Genomic DNA, 20,730 nt, shown 5'->3' on the forward strand with positions numbered 1-20,730 from the left:
ATAACTAGAATAACCAAGGCAGAGAAGTGCTTAAATGAGCTGATGGAGCTGAAAGCCAAGGCTCGAGAACTACATGAAGAATGCAGAAGCCCCAGGAGCCGATGCGATCAACTGGAAGAAATGGTATCAGTGATGGAAGATGAAATAAATGAAATGAAATGAGAAGGGAGGTTTAGAGAAAAAAGAATAAAAAGAAATAAACAAAGCCTCCAAGAAATATGGGACTATGTGAAAAGACCAAATCTATGTCTGATTGGTGTACCTGAAAGTGACGGGGAGAATGTCCGACCAAGTTGGAAAACACTGCAGGATATTATCCAGGAGAACTTCCCCAATCTAGCAAGGCAGGCCAACATTCAGATTCAGGAAATACAGAGAATGCCACAAAGATACTCCTCGAGAAGAGCAACTCCAAGACACATAATTGTCGGATTCACCAAAGTTGAAATGAAGGAAAAAATGTTAAGAGCAGCCAGAGAGAAAGGTCGGGTTACCCACAAAGGGAAGCCCATCAGACTAACAGCAGATCTCTCCGCAGAAACTCTACAAGCCAGAAGAGAGTGGGGGCCGATATTCAACATTCTTAAAGAAAAGAACTTGCAACCCAGAATTTCATATCCAGCCAGACTAAGCTTCATAAGTGAAAGAGAAATAAAATACTTTACAGACAAGCAAATGCTGAGAGATTTTGTCACCACCAGGCCTGCCCTAAAAGAGCTCCTGAAGGAAGCACTAAACATGGAAAGGAACGACCGGTACCAGCCACTGCAAAAACATGCCAAATAGTAAAGACCATCGAGGCTAGGAAGAAACTGCATCAACTAATGAGCAAAATAACCAGCTAACATCATAATGACAGGATCAAATTCACACACAACAATATTAACTTTAAATGTAAATGGGCTAAATGCTCCAATTAAAAGACACAGACTGGTAAATTGGATAAAGAGTCAAGACCCATCAGTGTGCTGTATTCAGGAAACCCATCTCATGTGCGGAGACACACATAGGCTCAAAATAAAGGGATGGAGGAAGATCTACCAAGCAAATGGAAAACAGAAAAAGGCAGGGGTTGCAATCCCAGTCTCTGATAAAACAGACTTTAAACCAACAAAGATCAAAAGAGACAAAGAAGGCCATTACATAATGGTAAAGGGATCAATTCAACAAGAAGAGCTAACTATCCTAAACATATATGCACCCAATACAGGAGCACCCAGATTCATAAAGCAAGTCCTGAGTGACCTACAAAGAGACTTAGACTCCCACACAATAATAATGGGAGACTTTAACACCCCACTGTCAACATTAGACAGATCAACGAAACAGAAAGTTAACAAGGATACCCAGGAATTGAACTCAGCTCTGCACCAAGTGGACCTAATAGACATCTACAGAACTCTCCACCCCAAATCAACAGAATATACATTTTTTTCAGCACCACACCACACCTATTCCAAAATTGACCACATAGTTGGAAGTAAAGCTCTCCTCAGCAAATGTAAAAGAACAGAAATTATAACAAACTGTCTCTCAGACCACAGTGCAATCAAACTAGAACTCAGGATTAAGAAACTCACTCAAAACTGCTCAACTACATGGAAACTGAACAACCTGCTCCTGAATGACTACTGGGTACATAACAAAATGAAGGCAGAAATAAAGATGTTCTTTGAAACCAATGAGAACAAAGACACAACATACCAGAATCTCTGGGACACATTCAAAGCAGTGTGTAGAGGGAAATTTATAGCACTAAATGCCCACAAGAGACAGCAGGAAAGATCTAAAATTGACACCCTAACATCACAATTAAAAGAACTAGAGAAGCAAGAGCAAACACATTCAAAAGCTAGCAGAAGGCAAGAAATAACCAAGATCAGAGCAGACTGAAGGAAACAGAGACACAAAAAACCCTTCAAAAAAATCAATGAATCCAGGAGCTGGTTTTTTGAAAAGATCAACAAAATTGATAGACCGCTAGCAAGACTAATGAAGAAAAGAGAGAAGAATCAAATAGACGCAATAAAAAATGACACAGGGGATATCACCACCGATCCCACAGAAATACAATCTACCATCAGAGAATACTACAAACACCTCTACGCAAATAAACTAGAAAATCTAGAAGAAATGGATAAATTCCTCGACACATACACCCTCCCAAGACTAAACCAGGAAGAAGTTGAATCTCTGAATAGACCAATAACAGGCTCTGAAATTGTGGCAATAATCAATAGCTTACCAACCAAAAAGAGTCCAGGACCAGATGGATTCATAGCCAAATTCTACCAGAGGTACAAGGAGGAACTGGTACCATTCCTTCTGAAACTATTCCAATCAATAGAAAAAGAGGGAATCCTCCCTAACTCATTTTATGAGGCCAGCATCATCCTGATCCCAAAGCCTGGCAGAGACACAACCAAAAAAGAGAATTTTAGACCAATATCCTTGATGAACATTCATGCAAAAATCCTCAATAAAATACTGGCAAACTGAGTCCAGCAGCACATCAAAAAGCTTATCCACCATGATCAAGTGGGCTTCATCACTGGGATGCAAGGCTGGTTCAACATACACAAATCAATAAATGTAATCCAGCATATAAACAGAACCAAAGACAAAAACCACATGATTATCTCAATAGATGCAGAAAAGGCCTTTGACAAAATTCAACAACACTTCATGCTAAAAACTCTCAATAAATTAGGTATTGAGGGGACGTATCTCAAAACAATAAGAGCTATCTACGACAAACCCACAGCCAATATCATACTGAATGGGCAAAAACTGGAAGCATTCCCTTTGAAAACTGGCACAAGACAGAGATGCCCTCTCTCACTACTCCTATTCAACATAGTGTTGGAAGTTCTGGCCAGGGCAATTAGGCAGGGGAAGGAAATAAAGGGTATTTAATTAGGAAAAGAGGAAGTCAAATTGTCCCTGTTTGCAGATGACATGATTGTATATCTAGAAAACCCCATTGTCTCAGCCCAAAATCTCCTTATGCTGATAAGCAACTTCAGCAAAGTCTCAGGATAGAAAATCAATGTACAAAAATCACAAGCATTCTTATACACCAGTAACAGCCAAATTATGAGTGAACTCCCATTCACAATTGCTTCAAAGAGAATAAAATATCTAGGAATCCAACTTACAAGGGATGTGAAGGACCTCTTCAAGGAGAACTACAAACCACTGCTCAATGAAATAAAAGAGGATACAAACAAATGGAAGAACATTCCATGCTCATGGGTTGGAAGAATCAATATCGTGAAAATGGCCATACTGCCCAAGGTAATTTATAGATTCAATGCCATCCCCATCAAGCTACCAATGACTTTCTTTACAGAATTGGAAAAAACTACTTTAAAGTTCATATGGAACCAAAAAAGAGCCTGCATCACCAAGTCAATCCTAAGCCAAAAGAACAAAGCCGGAGGTATCACGCTACCTGACTTCAAACTATACTACAAGGCTACAGTAACCAAAACAGCATGGTACTGGTACCAAAACAGAGATATAGATCAATGGAACAGAACAGAGCCCTCAGAATTAACGCCACATATCTACAACTATCTGATCTTTGACAAACCTGACAAAAACAAGCATTGGGGAAAGGATTCCCTATTTAATAAATGGTGCTGGGAAAACTGGCTAGCCATATGTAGAAAGCTGAAACTGGATCCCTTCCTTACACCTTATACAAAAATTAATTCAAGATGGATTAAAGACTTACATGTTAGACCTAAAACCATAAAAACCCTAGAAGAAAACCTAGGCAATACCATTCAGGACACAGGCATGGGCAAGGACTTCATGTCTAAAACACCAAAAGCAATGGCAACAAAAGCCAAAATTGACAAATGGGATCTAATTAAACTAAAGAGCTTCTGCACAGCAAAAGAAACTACCATCAGAGTGAACAGGCAACCTACAAAATGGGAGAAAATTTTCACAACCTACTCATCTGACAAAGGGCTAATATCCAGAATCTACAATGAACTCAAACAAATTTACAAGAAAAAAACAAACAACCTCATCAAAAAGTGGGCAAAGGACATGAACAGACACTTCTCAAAAGAAGACATTTATGCAGCCAAAAAACACATGAAAAAATGCTAATCATCACTGGCCATCAGAGAAATGCAAATCAAAACCACAATGAGATACCATCTCACACCAGTTAGAATGGTGATCATTAAGAAGTCAGGAAACAAGAGGTGCTGGAGAGGATGTGGAGAAATAGGAACACTTTTACACTGTTGGTGGGACTGTAAACTAGTTCAACCATTGTGGAAGTCAGTGTGGCGATTCCTCAGGGATCTAGAACTAGAAATACCATTTGACCCAGCCATCCCATTACTGGGTATATACCCAAAGGACTATAAATCATGCTGCTATAAAGACACATGCACACGTATGTTTATTGCGGCACTATTCACAATAGCAAAGACTTGGAACCAACCCAAATGTCCAACAACGATAGACTGGATTAAGAAAATGTGGCACATATACACTATGGAATACTATGCAGCCATAAAAAATGATGAGTTCATGCCCTTTGTAGGGACATGGATGAAACTGGAAATCATCATTCTCAGTAAACTATTGCAAGGACAAAAAACCAAACACTGCATGTTCTCAGTCATAGGTGGGAATTGAACAATGAGAACACATGGACACAGGAAGGGGAACATCACACTCCAGGGATTGTTGTGGGGTGGGGGGAGGGGAGAGGGATAGCATTAGGAGATATACCTAATGCTAAATGACGAGTTAATGGGTGTAGCACATCAACATGGCACATGTATACATATGTAACAAACCTGCACATTGTGCACATGTACCCTAAAACTTAAAGCATAATAATAATAAAATTAAATTAAAAAAAATAATAATGTAAGTCCCTTTCTTCTGCTGCCATCCCAAAAGAGGGACCTTCTCCCCCAGCTTCCTAGTGAGGACAGAATGATGTATTGAACCAGCATGAGCCCCATCTACTTACCCGTTACTAGGGGGAATTGTAATAAGCTCTTCATGTGTACCCCACTGTGCTGTTCTCCTATTCTCAGTTCATCTCTTTGCATCTAAACTTGGAAGGTAAGAACCTAATCAGGATGCACTGAACAATTGGCAGAAACTCATGTGAATGTAGCTGTCTTGTCCAGTTCCTTAACCTGTGCTAAGTCCAGGCAGGCACCTGAAGAAAAAAAAAAAAGTGTGAAGGAGGCTTTTGCCCAAATGGCACTATACTTGGGGGATTCTGAGTAGGGCTGAAACAGCCTTTGCAACAATTATAACTGAGGAAATTATGGCAGTGACAAAGATCAGACCTAAATGACTCAGTCTTTCTTCTAATCTTTCTGCTGTCCTTATTCATTCCTAGGCATAGGCCAAACTAACCTTAGAAAGGAATTCATTTTATGGTTTGACTCAGAAACAAAATCAATAATAGCCCTTTCCAGAAAAGAGCCCCTTTTTGCCTGGGGACCAGTCTGCCTTTGCAAGACTAATCAAGTAGTTACAACATTAGAAATTATGGTTTAGGGGTCCTGCAGCGTCAGGCTGCAAGAGTCTGAACCTTCCGAAATTGCTGCTGGGGATAACATCACTATTGTAAAATCTAACATCCTATTTTGCAGACCCTGCACTGGATGGATCAGCTGACACCAGTCAGACTGTGTGTGATCTGGCTCAGTCAGTTCTTCGATCCCACCCAGGAACAGAAGACTGCAAGAAAACGTTACTTCAACCCCACTGTTATCCCATCTGCAACCTGACCAATCTGCAATCCCCAAGTCTCAAGCCCCTACCCGCCAAATTATCTTTAAAAACTCCCAGAGGCAGGGTGCAGTGGCTCAACGCCTGTAATCCCAGCACTTTGGGCAGATCACGAGATCAAGAGTTCAAGACCAGCCTGGCCAAAGTGGTGAAACCCTGTCTCTACTAAAAATACAAAAATTAGCTGGGTGTGGTGGCGCGTGCCTGTAATCCCAGCTACTCAGGAGGCTGAGGCAGGAGAATCGCTTGAACCCGCAAGGCGGAGGTTGCAGTGAGCCAAGATCATGCCTGCACTCCAACCCAGGGCGACAGAGGGAGACTCCGTCTCAACAAACAAACAAACAAACAAACTCCCGGAATGCTTGGGGAGACTGATTTGAGTACTGGAATCCCAGCACTTTAGGAGGCCAAGGCAGGTGGATCACTTGAGGTCAGGAGTTCCAGACCAGCCTGGCCAACATGGTGAAACCCCGTCTCTACTAAAAATAGAAAAATTAGCCGGGTGTGGTGGTGGGCGCCTGTAATCCCAGCACTTTGGGAAGCCAAGGCAGGTAAATCATTTGAGGTCGGGAGTTTAAGGACAGCCTTAAACTGGCAAAACCCCGCCTCTACTAAAAATACAAAAATTAGCTGGGCATGGTGGCATGTACCTGTAATTCCAGCTACTTGGGAGGCTGAGGCAGGAGAATCGCTTGAACCCGGGAGGCGGAGGTTGCAGGGAGCCGAGATTGCCATTGCACTCCAGCCTGGGCAACAGAGCGAGACTCTGTCTCAAACAAACGAACGAAAACCTCTGGTCTCCGGCTCAGCAAGCTCTGCGTGAATTACTTTCTCCATTGCAACTCCCCCGTCTTGATAAATAATGGGCTCTGTCTAAGCAGCAGGCAAGGTGAACTTGTTGGGCTGTTACAGCACCAGTGACCGACCAAGGGCATGCCGCTGAAGGAATCCCTAGACGCACCCTTCTGGATGTGAGGCAGGCGGATCTCACCCACGCCTGCCAGCAGCTCCTCGGAGAACTGGGTTCCCGGGTCAGCCCTGGCCCAGAGGAGCGCCGGGGACCCGCAGAGTGCTGCTGAAGTCAAGGCTACAACTCACCTAGGATCTGGGGCGCCAGCCCTCCGGTGGGCAGGGCGTTCTCCTCCCCCACCCCCTCCCCGCACGATGACATCAAGTGTTTGGGGTTGAGTTGCTCCATAAAAGCTGCCCGGGGAAACCAGGAGAGCGAAGGGCGGACGTACTCGCCACGGCACCCGGGCTGCGCGCACTCGGTCCCGGTGTGCAGCTGGAGCGTGAGCGGCCACCGGGAGCCCCCGGGACAGCCCGCGCCCGCCCCGCAGGAGCCGGCGAAGATGCCCCGGCGCAGCCTGCACGCGGCGGCCGTGATCCTGCTGGTGATCTTAAAGGAACAGCCTTCCAGCCCGGCCCCAGCGAACGGTAAAGTTTCCGCCTGCTTCTTTCCTAACACTCCTGAGCGCTCAGCCGCCCCTGGACTGAAGGCTCTTCAATGATAAAGTAAAATCATTGCTGGGGGGAGCAGGGAAGGTGTAGTACCAAATAGTACATTCTCAAGAAAGGATGCTCCGTTTTCCTTTGCTGAGGTTGGGGCGGGAAGCACGTTGCTTTCTAGTGGCGCTTGGCGCAGATTTAGTGTTAAAATGTTTGCGTGTACTCCCGAGAACCGCCAGCTCTGAAGATGTGGCTTGGGAACTTGCTCACTAGGGAGGAGATGCAAAGCCAAGATTTAAAACAATGTTCCCCCGATCCACGTTTAGAAAGTAGAGAGGTGACTGTGGCATTCTGATTGAGGTAAGCACAGAGAAAGGTTCGCTGTGCCCCTGTGCAGAACCCGCAGACAGTGGTAAGTGCTTTTCTTTGGAGGAGAGGATCTTTACCATTAAGTCTTACCTACAAGTCAAAGGGATGATGCATCCCATTCTTAATCATTGTTTTTCTCCAGGAGGGCTCTACTATGCTGAATGTACATGTGTGTGCACGTACACACACACATGCACGCGCGCGCACACACACACAACCACACACACACACACAGCGTATTTCTGATTGTAATTAGAACACTAAATCCCAAAGGGCTGGAGGCTGAGGGACTGGATGGAGGCTGCATGGAGTGGCAGGAGGAGGTGGCAGGGGGGACCTGAACTGTGGGCTCACGCGGGGCCAGTGAGCTAACACGTGTACAGCCAAGGCTGGTTCATTAATCTTTTGGAATAAGAAAGTGATTTTGGACCGAAAGTGATTTTACTGGCTCAGACTAGATTCTTCCTGGCGAGGCAGTGGTGGTGGGAAATGTGTCCTGCTCAGCAGCATAAAAGCTCTGAGCCTCCTCTCTTGGAGGTCATGGTGCCCATGGGGAAGGGCAGGGGAGCCAGGCTGTGGATAACTCTTAATTAAATTCCAATCAACTAGCTGGCATGATATGCTTGATATTATCTCCCTCATCTGGTCAGGGAGAAACAGAAGGTAGGTGGGAGAAAGGAGCGATGTAAAAGTGAAAATCAAGTTTTAAAACCACAAACTTTACATGTATCCTCCTTTTACAAAAGTTGCACTGAGACCAAAGTTTCTCTGGAAATCTCTTTAGTCCTAAGTTGCTCCAAGACAAAAGAGAGAAACAGCCATTAGCTGGCCCTCTTTCCTGTAGCTGGTTGCTCCTCTCACTCTGGGGCAGCTCCGCCTCCCTTCTCTCTCTTTTCCTGCCCTTCCCTGTTCTCCTCCCTCCCTCCCCTTCCTTTCTTCCCTACTTTCCCTGCTCTTCCTCTTCCCTCTCCCTTTCCCTCCTCCTTATCTCCTCTCCCAATTCTCCAAGTTGGGATTGGGGAAGCTTGCAGTCAAAACTCCACTTTCGCCTCACTCTGAGGAAGGAGACTGCCTACCCCTGGGTAGAACACAGCTTTTATTCTGTAAATTCTCATGCAGTTTCCTTGGGTTTTTAACTGCCTTAGAGGACAGGTCAAAGCAAAAATCACTGAGGTGTAGAATGTCAGTATGAACCCAAAGTTGGGGGTGGAGAGGAGTTAAGGTGAGTAATGGGGTCAAAGTGTGATCTGCTCTCTGCCTGGCGCATTTAAACTTCCAGCATTGGAGAATGTTCAAGAACAATGTCAGGGAACCAGGAGAGAGCATAATAAGGTGAAGTCAAGTGTCTTCTGGAGAAACCGTTGGAATTCTTAGTTGCCGTGGCTTTGGGGGGCATTTCAGTGAATTCTGCGGAGCTTGCCCTGCCCAAACCTGGGGTGGAGAGCCAGGCAGTCTTGGGCTACCCAGGAGATGGTTACTCAGGGAAAGTTCTAGCACCCAGCACAGGAAGCAGGCAGGGCCCAGGACTTCTGATATGGATCTTGGTAAATAACATTTTCTCTGGGAATTCCCTTCAGGAGAACCTCCCTGCCCAGTACCAGCTGGGTCTGCAGGTTCTAACAGGTTTCAGGCTGAGCCTCCCAGGTTTCCCAGATGGAACAGATAACCTTCCTTGGGAAGGAAACAGTTCCCCCCCAGGAAGGGCCTGCTCCCTCAGGATGCCACCGAGGCCTTGGCCTAGCCTTGCCTGTGGAATCAGTTTAATCCTTTTAAGCCTTCTGTTCTTACAGCTAGAGGTGGGGAACCAGGGGGCGCAATTCCTGAATAAAGCACACTTTCGTGCACGTGCGCACACACACACACACGCACACATACACACACTTTTAGAGAGACTTCCTGAGGTCAGATCTGAGCTGGGGCCCTGAGCCTCACCCGATGAACCCCCTTGACTCGCCATCCTCACTTACAACGCCGCTTCTCCCCAGCCCTCCAGCTCCTGAGCCCCTCCAGACACTGCCATTTATACCCAAAACGCCAAGTCTGGAGTCCCAAGCCAACTCACTCACAGAGAGGAGGGCAGGGAATGTTGCCCTGGAGGCTGCTGCCTTTCAACAAGTCCCCAGTCCTATGTCACCACCGAGGCCTCACAGTCCCAGATGTCCACTCTATGACTTTTAGCCCTGAGCTTTCCAGAGTGTGATGCTGTGGCCTCATCTGAGGATGAGAACTCCAACAATGGGGAAAACCTCGATTAGCAAGCCCTGGGGAGGGTAGCAGAAGATGTAGGGTATAAGGCTATGATTTGAATGTGAGCAGGTGCAATGCAAACTGCTGGCAAGGCAGCAGTGCTCAGGCAACAGATGTGTTTCTAGTGGCCTCCAGGATCACTGGAGTGACCTGTGCCTCCTCAGGGGAAAGTAAGGGTGAACTCCTCTGTTATTTGTGGAATTTTACATCCTGGGCCTCCAACTTTTCTGCCTGCTAAGAGATAATGATCTGGCTTATTATATCTCTAAGGTCCGGGATTATATCTTAATAATGAACCTCTCACACAAAAGACTGAAGGAAAATGTCCAGAAGAGATTTTATGTCTTCTATAGCTTGGTGTGAAAGCAATGCTTTCTTTCTTTTCTTTTTCATTGTTGTTTCAGCAAAGGGGTGAGCAGTAAACTTGGGGGTCACATACAATTTTGGTTTCCCCATGGTTCTGAATGTCTTCATCCAATTACTAATTCAAGGGAGTTGATCTCGGGACCCTCACCTCTCAATGCACCCATAGCTGGTTTCGGGGGAGTCTGTGGACCTTCTGAAATGACTTGATATAAAAATTTATGTGTCTAAGCTTAGGGAAATTTTTTTGAGACAGAGTCTTGCTCTGTCATCCATGCTGGAGTGCAATGGCATGATCTCAGCTCACTGCAACCTCCACCTCCCGGGTTCAAGCAATTCTCCTGCCTCAGCCTCCCGAGCAGCTGGGATTACAGGCATCCGCCACCACGCCTGTCTAATTTTTGTATTTTTAGTAGAGACAGGGTTTCACCATGTTGGCCAGGCTGGTCTCGAACTCCTGACCTCAGGCGATCTGCCTGCCTCGGCCTTCCAAAGTGCTGGGATTACGGGCGTGAGCCACCGTACCCAGCCAGCTTAGGGAAATTTTTACTGGGAGAGGTCCATAATACTCATCAGATACTCCAGGGGGTCTGGACTCCTCCACTTAACTACTCCAAAGATTGAGGAGACTTGAAGATTCCCTAAGTTCATGGCACTAATGCTAAATTAATGGTAAATGCGGTGGGACTCCCCCTAGTGGGAATATGATATTGGTCAGGACACTTCACCTTGGTGGACTTCCATTTCCTCACCTATAAAAGCAGGAGATGGGCTATGAGTGTAAGAAAGAGATCTAAACTCTTCTCTTCCAGAGTGGGATGTCAATAAATAATGCCTAAATGGAAAACAATATTAGCATGTTATATAGAGATATGGTGATAATAGCAAAAGAATCATTTTAAAAAGATCCAAAGTGGTTGCTCTAGGGAGCAGTACATGGTTAGGGAATGTCAACAGCCTTGTAGAACCATCTGACTTTTCATGCCATGTGCAAGTGTAATTTGACAAAAATTACCAATTACATTTGAAAATCAAAAACAAAATTAATTACAAACACTGAGGCAAAGAAATGGAACAGAATAACAAATAATATGAGATTAAACCAGCTTTAAAAAAAAAAAGCCAAGTTCACTTTTTAACTTTTAAAAAACACAATTTGCTTAAGTAGGAAATGCCAGGAGTGATAAGTGACCAGATTGCCTGTCAGTTTTTACTGCAAACTAATTCCCACGAAAGAAAGGGGATGTGAGGTGCTTCCCCACAAGGGTATGCTTTTCCATCTGTACCCTTGTGGGGCAAGAACCACGGAGACCCTGGGAAAAGTTGGGAGGCAGGGATTTAGGAGTTGCACAGTCCCCTCATTGGATGAGTCCCCTGAGATACACAGTGGGATGCGTCTCTACTCAGGGTCCCTTCCTCAGAGATGAAGAGGAAGGCCGGCAGGCAGGGTCACAAGGGCACAGCTCTGCACTTGTGAAAAAGACCTTTTTGACATAGGAACGAAGAACCTTTATGCATGAAGGGTGTGGAGTGCAAAGTAGTGGGTGACTTTTGTTCTATTTCTGGCAGAACTTTGCCTACACATTCCTACTACCTCTGGAATTCTAACTCAGATGTGGGTAGCAGCTTCCTCAAAGAGAAACTTTTTCCCAGCTGGGTGCTGTGGCTCACACCTGTAATCCCAGTCCTTTGGGAGGCTGGGTTGGGCAGATCGCTTGAGCCCAGGAGTTTGAGATCAGCCTGGGCAACATGGTGAAACTCCATCTCTGTGAAGAATACAAAAATTAGCCAGGGGTGGTGGTGCGTGCCTGTAGTCCCAGCTACTAGGGAGGCTGAGGTGGGAGGATTGCTTTAGCCCAGGAGGTTGAGGCTGCAGTGAGCTGCGATCACACCACTGCACTCCAGTGACAGAGTGAGACTCTGTCTCACAAAAAGAAAGAAGGAGAAAGAGAGAAAGAAAAAGAAAAAGAAGAAAGGAAGAGAGAGAGAGAGAAAGAAAGGAAGAAAGGAAGGAAGGAAGGAAGGAAGGAAGGAAGGAAGGAAGGAAGGAAGGAAGGAAGGATAGAAAGAAAGAAAGAAAGAAAGAAAGAAAGAAAGAAAGAAAGAAAGAAAGAAAGAAAGAAAGAAAGAGGGAGGGAGAGAGAGAGAGACAGAGAGAGAGAGAGACAGAGAGAGAGAGAGACAGAGAGAGAGAGAGAGAGAGAATGTAAAGTGGGAAAAAGCAACACACAGAACACTATTTCCAGTATGCCAATGTTTGTGTGAGGAGAAAGAGGGAGATCAATGCATATGTGTGTGTAGCCATGCCATGAAAGGGCTCCCAATCATCCGCTAACCTCCTTGTCTAATGGAAGCAGGGAAGGTGGGGTGGGAAGAAGAGCTTCTACTGTATATACTGTTTGATGGCTTTTGAGTTTTGAGCCACATGAAATTATTGCCTATTCAGATAATAAAGTTTAGCTTCCCTAAGATGTCTGGAAGGCACCTGCTCAAGAAGCCTCCTCCTGCTTCCATGAGCCCCTGCATGAACCCACTGCCTGTGCTGCTGACTGGAGCACAGTTGCCCTGAGAAGCTGTTGTTCTGATGCAGACTCAGAAAAAGTTTCAATTTGGCCGGGCACGGTGGCTCACGCCTGTAATCCCAGCACTTTGGGAGGCCAAGGCGGGCGGATCACCTGAGGTCGGGAGTTTGAGACCAGCCTGACCAACATGGAGAAGCCCCATCTCTACTAAAAATACAAAATTAACTGGGCATGATGGCGTATGCCTGTAATCCCAGCTACTCAGGAGGCTGAGGCAGGAGAATCGCTTGAACCCAGGAGGCAGAGGTTGCAGTGAGCCGAGATCACACCATTGCACTCCAGCCTGGGCAACAAGAGCAACACTCCACCTTAAAAAAAAAAAAAAAAAAGAAAAGAAAAGAAAAGAAAAAGAAAAAGTTTCAATTTCTGGGCATCGACCTCCTTTTCAATTTCGCTCATATCAAAACAAAATCTGTAGTGTTTTCCATTACTTATCTGGTTCCATTGTACTTACTTACTGTGTTTTGTTCTTCGTAGGTTCCAAGTGGACTTATTTTGGTAAGTAGAGATTTTAAATACTTTTTTGTTTAAAATAAAATAGAAATGGTTGTATTTAATGAAAAAAACAGAAACTTCATGCTCTGTGGAGGTGATTTTGAGGGGTCAGAAGCACGGTTCTCGTATTGTAGAAAGAGAGTACAAAGGCATCTCCTAAGAACACTTCAACTTGGGCTGCATACCGCACTTTCTCCAAGCAGGCGAGCCTGCTCCAGGCACTGGACTGTGAGTCATAGCCTCCAGGCTTCAGATTCCTGCAAGGATTTCTACCAAACCTCCAAGATTTGGAGGTAACTTGCCCCACCTCCAGACTGCAAGGGTCCTGGGCAGGAGAGAGACTTTCTCCCTTGCAGGACACATATCCTACAATAAACAGAGAAGAAAGGGCTCCTTTCTGAAAGTTTGGCTCAGGTCCCAGAACTTAAGCTGTCAGTATGTCTAGAATTAACTTCTTGTTGCCGTGATTGTAAGCTAGCGATGGATGAAGAGGTGTTGGTCAGTCCTTAGTGAAAGAGGGACACTTGTCTTAAATGAAGCGAGAGGAGCACCAGTGTGCTTGTTGCCTGGGCTTTCTGTGGGATGGTCTCCAAGAGCATGTTAGCCCCATCTGGCAGGCCTGCCAGAGAAGCAGCTGGAAATCAGCTTAGCTGGAGAGTTGCAGTGAATTAGAAATTGGTCATTGGCTGGAATGGATGTGGCAGGCCAGAAACCCGAGTCCCCTGGCAAGTGCGGGAATGTTGATAATGTCTTGTTGGGGCACAGCCGCAGAAGTCGCACAAGATCGATTGTTTTGGTAGCAGAAGGGTGGAACTGACTCACTGGCACAGGAGGCATTTTAAGCAAGCAGTGATGTGGCCAAAGTTAAAGCCACGGGATGCAATGGCTGTGGGTGGGGACAGGCGGGAAGTTGATTACTACAGTGGAAGCACTGTCCAGAGAAAGATCTGACACCAATTTGCATAGGTCAGCCTTTGGAGTTTCACCAGCCCAAGATGCATAGAAAAGTCACTGAACTGACCAACCAGCTACCCACAGGCCAAGGTCCCCTCAGCCCTAGCACTGCACGGCTCCATTATTGCTAACATCCCTTATGTACCTATTATGTGCACAGCACATTGCTAAGTGGGTGGGTAATAGAAGGGTAGGCTGTGGTCCATAGCTGGGAATTACTGAAAGCTCACAATTCAAAGCAGAACGTAATAGGTAATAATAAAATCATAAACAAATGCTTCAGAGATCTGAGTGCTCAAAGGAGGACGAGTGTGCTAGGGCTAGATGGTCAGGGAAGGCCTCCTGGAGGAGGAGGGCTTTCATCTGGGCCTTGGAAGATAAGGAGGATTTGGTGAGTGGGGAGGGGGTGCTGTTGGCTAAGGTGATGATGAGCAGAAGCAAGAAAGAGCAAGGCGGTGTTCGAGGAAAGCATGTGGAGAAGGGTTTACAGCGGAGTCACGGGCTCTAAGGTCAGAGAGATAGGCTGGGTCAAACGGGGGCGGTGTGGAGGGGCAGGGCAGGCCTTTCCCACTTTGTCCTGCTCCTGCAGGGGCAGGGCAGGGAGTAAGTCTGTGTTTTAGGAAGAGTTACTTGGTGGTAGGAGGTGGAGGGGGAAGGATGGAGGGAGGCAGGAAGGTGTTCGGCCTGTGGAGAAACCCCGTTCCGTGTCTTCACATCCAGTTTACAGCGGTGGCAGTGAGGGGGAAGGCCAGGCCAGGACAAGAGACCTGACAAAGTGAGAATCACAGAATCTGGGCCACAGGGCCCCTTGGGCAGGTTCTGTGTGTGGGAGGTGACAGGCATGGAAAGAAGGTGGCACTTGGGTTCTGGGCTTTATTCCGTATGATCCCCAGTAAGCCATTTCAGCCCCGGGACCTCACTTTCCCCATCTGTAACCTAGGGGAGGGGTTGTCTAGACCAGTGTTTCTCAAACTATGGCTTGGGATCACCCACATCAGGATCACCTGGAATGCTTCCCCAAAATGCAGATTTCTACGCCTTGGGCTAGACCTGGGAAAGGGAGGGAGCCTGAAAAACCTGTATTCTTAACGCACTCCCCGAGTGATTCTTAGCTGCACGCTATCAGAGAATCACTGACCAATGGTTCCCAAGACCTGTCTATCCAGAGAGAGGAAGCTTGCCCCACCTCTTGTGCTGGCCTCTCAGGTATGATGATAGAAACAGAGATCACATCTCCATGGGGTCCTCTATCCCTCTCTCTGTTACAGCCCTCCTAGGCAGAATGAGATGGCGACAGGGAACAGAGACATTATGTGAAGGTGTGGGAGGAAAATCTTTTTTTTTTTTTTTTTTGGAGTCTCATTCTCACCCAGGCTGGAGTGCAGTGGCGTGATCTTGGCTGACTGCAACCTCTGCTTCCTGAGTCCAAGCGATTCTCCTGCCTCAGCCTCCCAAGTAGCTGGGATTACAGGGGCGTGCCATCATGCCCGGCTAATTTCTGTATTTTTATTAGAGATGGGGTTTCACCATGATGGCCAGGCTGGTCTCGAACTCCTGATCTCAAGTGATCTGCCCACCTCAGCCTCTCAAAGTGTTGGGATTACAGGCGTGAGCCACCGTGACTGGCTGGGAAGAAAATCTTAACTGCCTCTTCATCATGACTTGGTGTTGGCCAAGGGCGGGCTTCTCAGTGCAGCCACATTGACCCATCCAGAAGCATTTCTCCCTGACCACTAGCTCTGGCCAGCCCTCTGTCCCTCCTGCCCGGCACAATTAGAGCAGCTCTTTGCTAAGGAAGCAGAGGGCAGAGTCTAATGATGCAAGGGACATGCATGGGTTTTTATTAGTGACAGGGCCACGTGTGATGTGGAGTCAGCCCTCGGAGGGGACATTTAGGAGAGGACAGATGGAAGACAACTAAGGACGCAAACTCCTCCTGAGGTCTTGGCTAGCTCCTCCTTAGGTCCTGGCTGGCATCTGGCACCTGTGTTCAGAGCTGCATGGGTAAACAGAGGTAAAAGTGCTGGAGGGAAACGGTTTCCAAGCAGCAAGGGCCGCACTGAATGGGGCAAGTCCAACTAAATGCTCCATGCTGGGCATGGTGGCTCATGTGCAGAACTCAGCTTCTTTGCACGTACCCTGCTGAGTCATTCTCCAGGGGCCTCCCACTGTCTGGCACACATGGTAGGACTTCTAGAAATACAAAAAAGGGAGTTCTACGCCTACATCCTCATAGCTGAGTCACCAGGCTGACTGCATGGATGGCTCCTCCCTGGAGAAAGGAGGACCATCTGACTGCCAAGATGGGGCCAGCGCCACCTCTTTGCACTCCTCCTAGGGTGCTGAAACAGCAGCTGAATGTCTGCTGGGCTTAGCATGGCTGAGGTGGCATCACGAGAGAGAGGCTGGGGATGATGTGACATGGACCTTCCCCACTGGAAATCAGTCCCGTGTCAATCCCGCTGAGCCCGGCAGCTTCACTTGCTCTGAACTGAGGGCAGCTGCAGGTCAGGTTGTCATGTGAGCGAAGGACAAACTCCAGCCTGCTAAGGTATCATCAGAATATGTACCCTGTGGGGGATGAAGATGACCAGAAGGAGGCAGGAAGGGTTGTGGGCATGTTCAGGTCCTTGGTGTGGGTGCTGCAGTTAGTTTTTGAGCATTCATCCAGCTGTTTGCTTATAGTCTACGCACTTTTCTGTATGTATTTCATATTCAATAAAAGAGTTACAAAGTTCCAGCTGGCTGGGAGATTGATCCTTACTCTGACAGCTTTTTTAGTCCTTCCCCAAGAAAAACCAAACCAAACCAAAACAAAACAAACAAACAAAAAAAAAACCAAAAACAGAACCAAAAAACCCCAGTGTGTTCAAAACAACAGAGCAACCAGAAAGCATGACTGTATTGGAGCTAGACCCGAGAGCACATCATGTTAGCTGAGAATGGGCGCGGTGTTTCATCCCTGATGATATCAGATATTGGCTTGCTGCTTCTTGGATGTGAGCTGGTTGAGAAATAGATGAAAACCCCTGTTTGCTCAAGATCTGGGAAGTCTTAAAGGCGATGGGATGGCAGAAGAACATGGATGACAAGCCTTCCTCCTGGAGGGTGCGCCAACCCCTGTCACAGCCCCACAAGGCACCCGCGAGGCCAGCCCCTCCATCCTGTTCAGGAAACCTTGGAAAGAGGGTGGCCTGGCGTGGGGGTGCCAGGTGGCTGGCTGTGGCCGTGGCCGCACCTGCTTACAGGTCAGCCTGCCCAGTTCTCTGTTGTGGCAGGCCGGCCCTCGTGGCCCTCAGCTCTGGCAGGACTCGGTGTGACCCGGGCAGTGCTGTGCATTCCTTTTGCCACACTCCTTGGTTCCTCTCCCAGACAATAGATTGTCCGTCTTAAAGAATTTCCTTTGGAAATCAGGAGGAGATCCTCCGCTGGGGCAAACCTCATTCTCATGTCCCTGAAGTCCTGCAGGCCCGTGCCTCCACCCGCTTCTGTCCTGTATCTGCGGAAATATTTAGTTTCTGTAATGAACTTTCTTGGGGCTCCAGACACCCTTTCAGCCTCTTCCCACACAGAACTAGAAATGGAACACATGAAAGGAGGCCAGGAAGCAAACCCTTGACTTTCTATTCTTCAGCAGTGATAAAGGCACTGTGTGACCTCACACCTGAATTGCAATATAAAAAGCAGGCTGCAGTGAGAGCTCAGGGGAGAACTCAAAACAGCAGGGAGCACCTGCAATTAATAGACCAAGGGCTCTTGTCTCTATCAAAGGGAGAGAGGCTTGGCCATCTCAAAACACTCCAGCCACTTCTCGCCATTCCCAGCTGCCATCCTGAGGATGAATAAGAGGCACAAAGTACGCTCAGGAGAGCCAGAAAAGGCCAGACATGTTTTTCTTTCTTTTTTTTTTTTTGAGAAGGAGTCTTGCTCTGTTGCCCAGGCTGGAGTGCAGTGGCGCGATCTTGGCTCACTGCAACCTCCGCCTCCCAGGTTCAAGCGATTCTCCTGCCTCAGCCTCCCAAGTAGCTGGGATTACAGGCACCCACCACCACGCCCGGCTAATCTTTGTATTTTTAATAGAGATGGGGTTTCACCATGTTGACCAGGCTGGTCTCAAGCTCCTGACTTCAGGTGATCCACCTGCCTTGGCCTCCCAAAGTGCTGGGATTACAGGCATGAGCCACTGTGCCCAGCCCAGATAATGTTTTTCTTTTCTTTTCTTTTTTTCTTTTTTTTTTTTTGAGACAGGGCTTTGTCGCCCAGGCTGGAGTGCAGTGGCACGATCACTGCTCACTGCAGCCTCCATCTCCTGGGCTCAAGGGAGTCTCCTGTCTCAGCCTCCCAAGTAGCTAGGACGTGTGCCACCATGCCAGGTTAATTTTTAAATTTTTTAGTAGACACAGGCTATGTTACCAGGCTGGTCTTGAACTCCTGGCCTCAAATGAGCCTCCCGCCTCGGCCTCCCAAAGTGTTGGGATTACAGGGGTGAGCCACCGTGCCTGGCAGACATGTTTTTCATACCAGCACACTGAATCCCTATCCCCAAGTCCCACGGATTTCTGCTGAGGGTAGAAATCCGACCCCCTATCTTGGATTAAATCTGTGTTGTAGTTCCAGTTACTTCTAATTGAAGTTGTGACATCTAGGGTCTGTCTGGATGTGGTGTGGCCCGCCCACTCATAGTTACTTCTCATCTTTCCTGAATTGCAGAATTGGGGTTTGTGCGTATCCTGGAGGCTTTTGGCCTATGGCTGCCAAAACGCCTACATTTTTGTGTTCACAGCTGGCCTCACCAGCTGAGTAAAAACATAGGGAAGCTAGCATTAGTTCCTAAAGACAGGCATAGTGGAACAGAGGATGAGGCAGAAAACCAGGAGGAAGAAGCGGAAACTTTACAGACTCCAGAACCAGGTGACCTCCATGGAAATATCTGCTAGGCCACGTTCTGTCCGGCGCGCCTTAGGAAAGTAACGACCTCTCTGAGGCTTGGTTCCTTAGCTACAAGATGAGAATCATGGCGTCTACATCAGTGGTTCTCACAGTGTGGTCCCTGGGCCAGCAGCATCAGCATCACCTAAGCCAAATGCAAATTCTCAGCCCATCCCAGGCCTACCTCCTAACCAGAAACTCTGGGGGGCGGGGACCAGGAATTTGTTTTAACAAGTCCTCCAGGTGATTCTGTTGCTCACTCAAGTTTGAGAATCCCAGCTGTGCTTCAGAAGGTTGTAGTAAGGATCAAATAAGATAACACATGGAGAGAGGCTCACACAGGGCCTAGCACATACTCACAAAGCCAACTGTCATTTCTTTCTCTTTGCCTCGCAGAGCTATGGTGCAGATTAAATGAACTAATATGGAGGGAAAGGCCTTGTAAACTCTACAGCACCAAACACGTGAGAGCTCTATTTTTGTTAGGAAGGGTTCTGCTTCTTCACACTTTTCTGAATTGTGAGTTTTTACAGCCAGGAAATACTCCTTTTATATTTTCAATAAACAAAGGGTATTTCCTTTTTGAGTAAGAGAGGAATTTAAAAAACACAAGGACTGCAAGCTCTTGTCCCAAGGGCCTCACGGGCCAGAATGTCCTTTCTAGCTTGGTCCTTCAGACCAAGGTGAAGTCAGGTCTCATCTCCCTGGTGCCTTCCTGGCATCCAGGAACCAGATGTCTGGTTCCATAACCATGGCTGCCTCAGCTAAGCCCCTGAAGTCTCCCAGAGAGCAGGTAAATCCTCTGCTTCCCTGTCTAGCCCATGGGGGCTGAGCCTGGTTTGGAGTTCAGGAGTGGAGGCCTAAGCCTAGGAGGAAACTTGGGGCTGAGCTATCTGGGATCTGAGCTACACCAGCCTAGTCCCATGCAGCGCCCTTTTCCCACTGGAGCAGCAGCAAGCCTTGGAACCGCAGGTGCAGCGGGCTGACAGGTGAGGAGGAAGGAGGAGCTGTGGGGCTGTCCTGCCAGGGCCCTTCAGGCCTCTGGCTGTGCCCCGACTTGCCCCTCCTGCTACCTGCTGGTCTCGAGCCCCGGACATTCAGGTGAGGGCAGGGCACGGCTTCTGCAAGAGCTGGCCAGAGCTTTTGGCAATGCATCCCCTTAAGAGGAGGAGCCAGTGTGCTGCCCTGTGAACTTGCTCAAAATAAATCTTTCAAGCAAATCATTCAAAGCATGAGTGGGAAGGTGGCTGCGGGCAGGAAGGAGAAAGTCCTAGTTTTCCTTGAGGAAGAGAATAGATCAGAGAATGTTTCCATGGGATCCTGCAGTCTCAGAGGGAGCAGGGGCCTCCTTCCTGGTCTGTTACTCTCTTCCTCTGCAGGGGCAACTGCTGGGCAAAGGGTGCAGGCACCAGGGTGGAGCCCAGGCACCATGGTCAGACTCTTCCAGGGGCCACACCACCAGGCCAAGAAAGAGAGATGGCACCTGATACAGTCAAAGGTCCTATTTTATTGGTCCTAAGATGTCCACTTTCCCCACATTTTAGCATCTCTGAAATTG

At 47.4% G+C, this 20,730-nt stretch overlaps 1 protein-coding gene across 3 annotated transcripts in view; it reads left to right on the forward strand.

Moving 5' to 3' along the window:
* Positions 1-6,865: 6,865 nt before the first annotated feature.
* Positions 6,866-20,730, forward strand: part of CA12 (carbonic anhydrase 12) — a 67,352-nt gene continuing 53,487 nt past the window's right edge. For all 3 annotated transcript variants that reach the window (XM_055278222.2, XM_055278223.2, XM_055278224.2), the window contains exons 1-2: positions 6,866-7,221; positions 13,272-13,292. In XM_055278222.2, the coding sequence (XP_055134197.2) occupies positions 7,137-7,221; positions 13,272-13,292 (106 nt within the window). In that variant the 5' untranslated portion in view covers positions 6,866-7,136. The remainder of the gene's footprint in view (positions 7,222-13,271; positions 13,293-20,730) is intronic.

This window comes from Symphalangus syndactylus, chromosome 5 (assembly GCF_028878055.3).
Source record: "Symphalangus syndactylus isolate Jambi chromosome 5, NHGRI_mSymSyn1-v2.1_pri, whole genome shotgun sequence".
Taxonomy (NCBI): Eukaryota; Metazoa; Chordata; class Mammalia; order Primates; family Hylobatidae; genus Symphalangus; species Symphalangus syndactylus.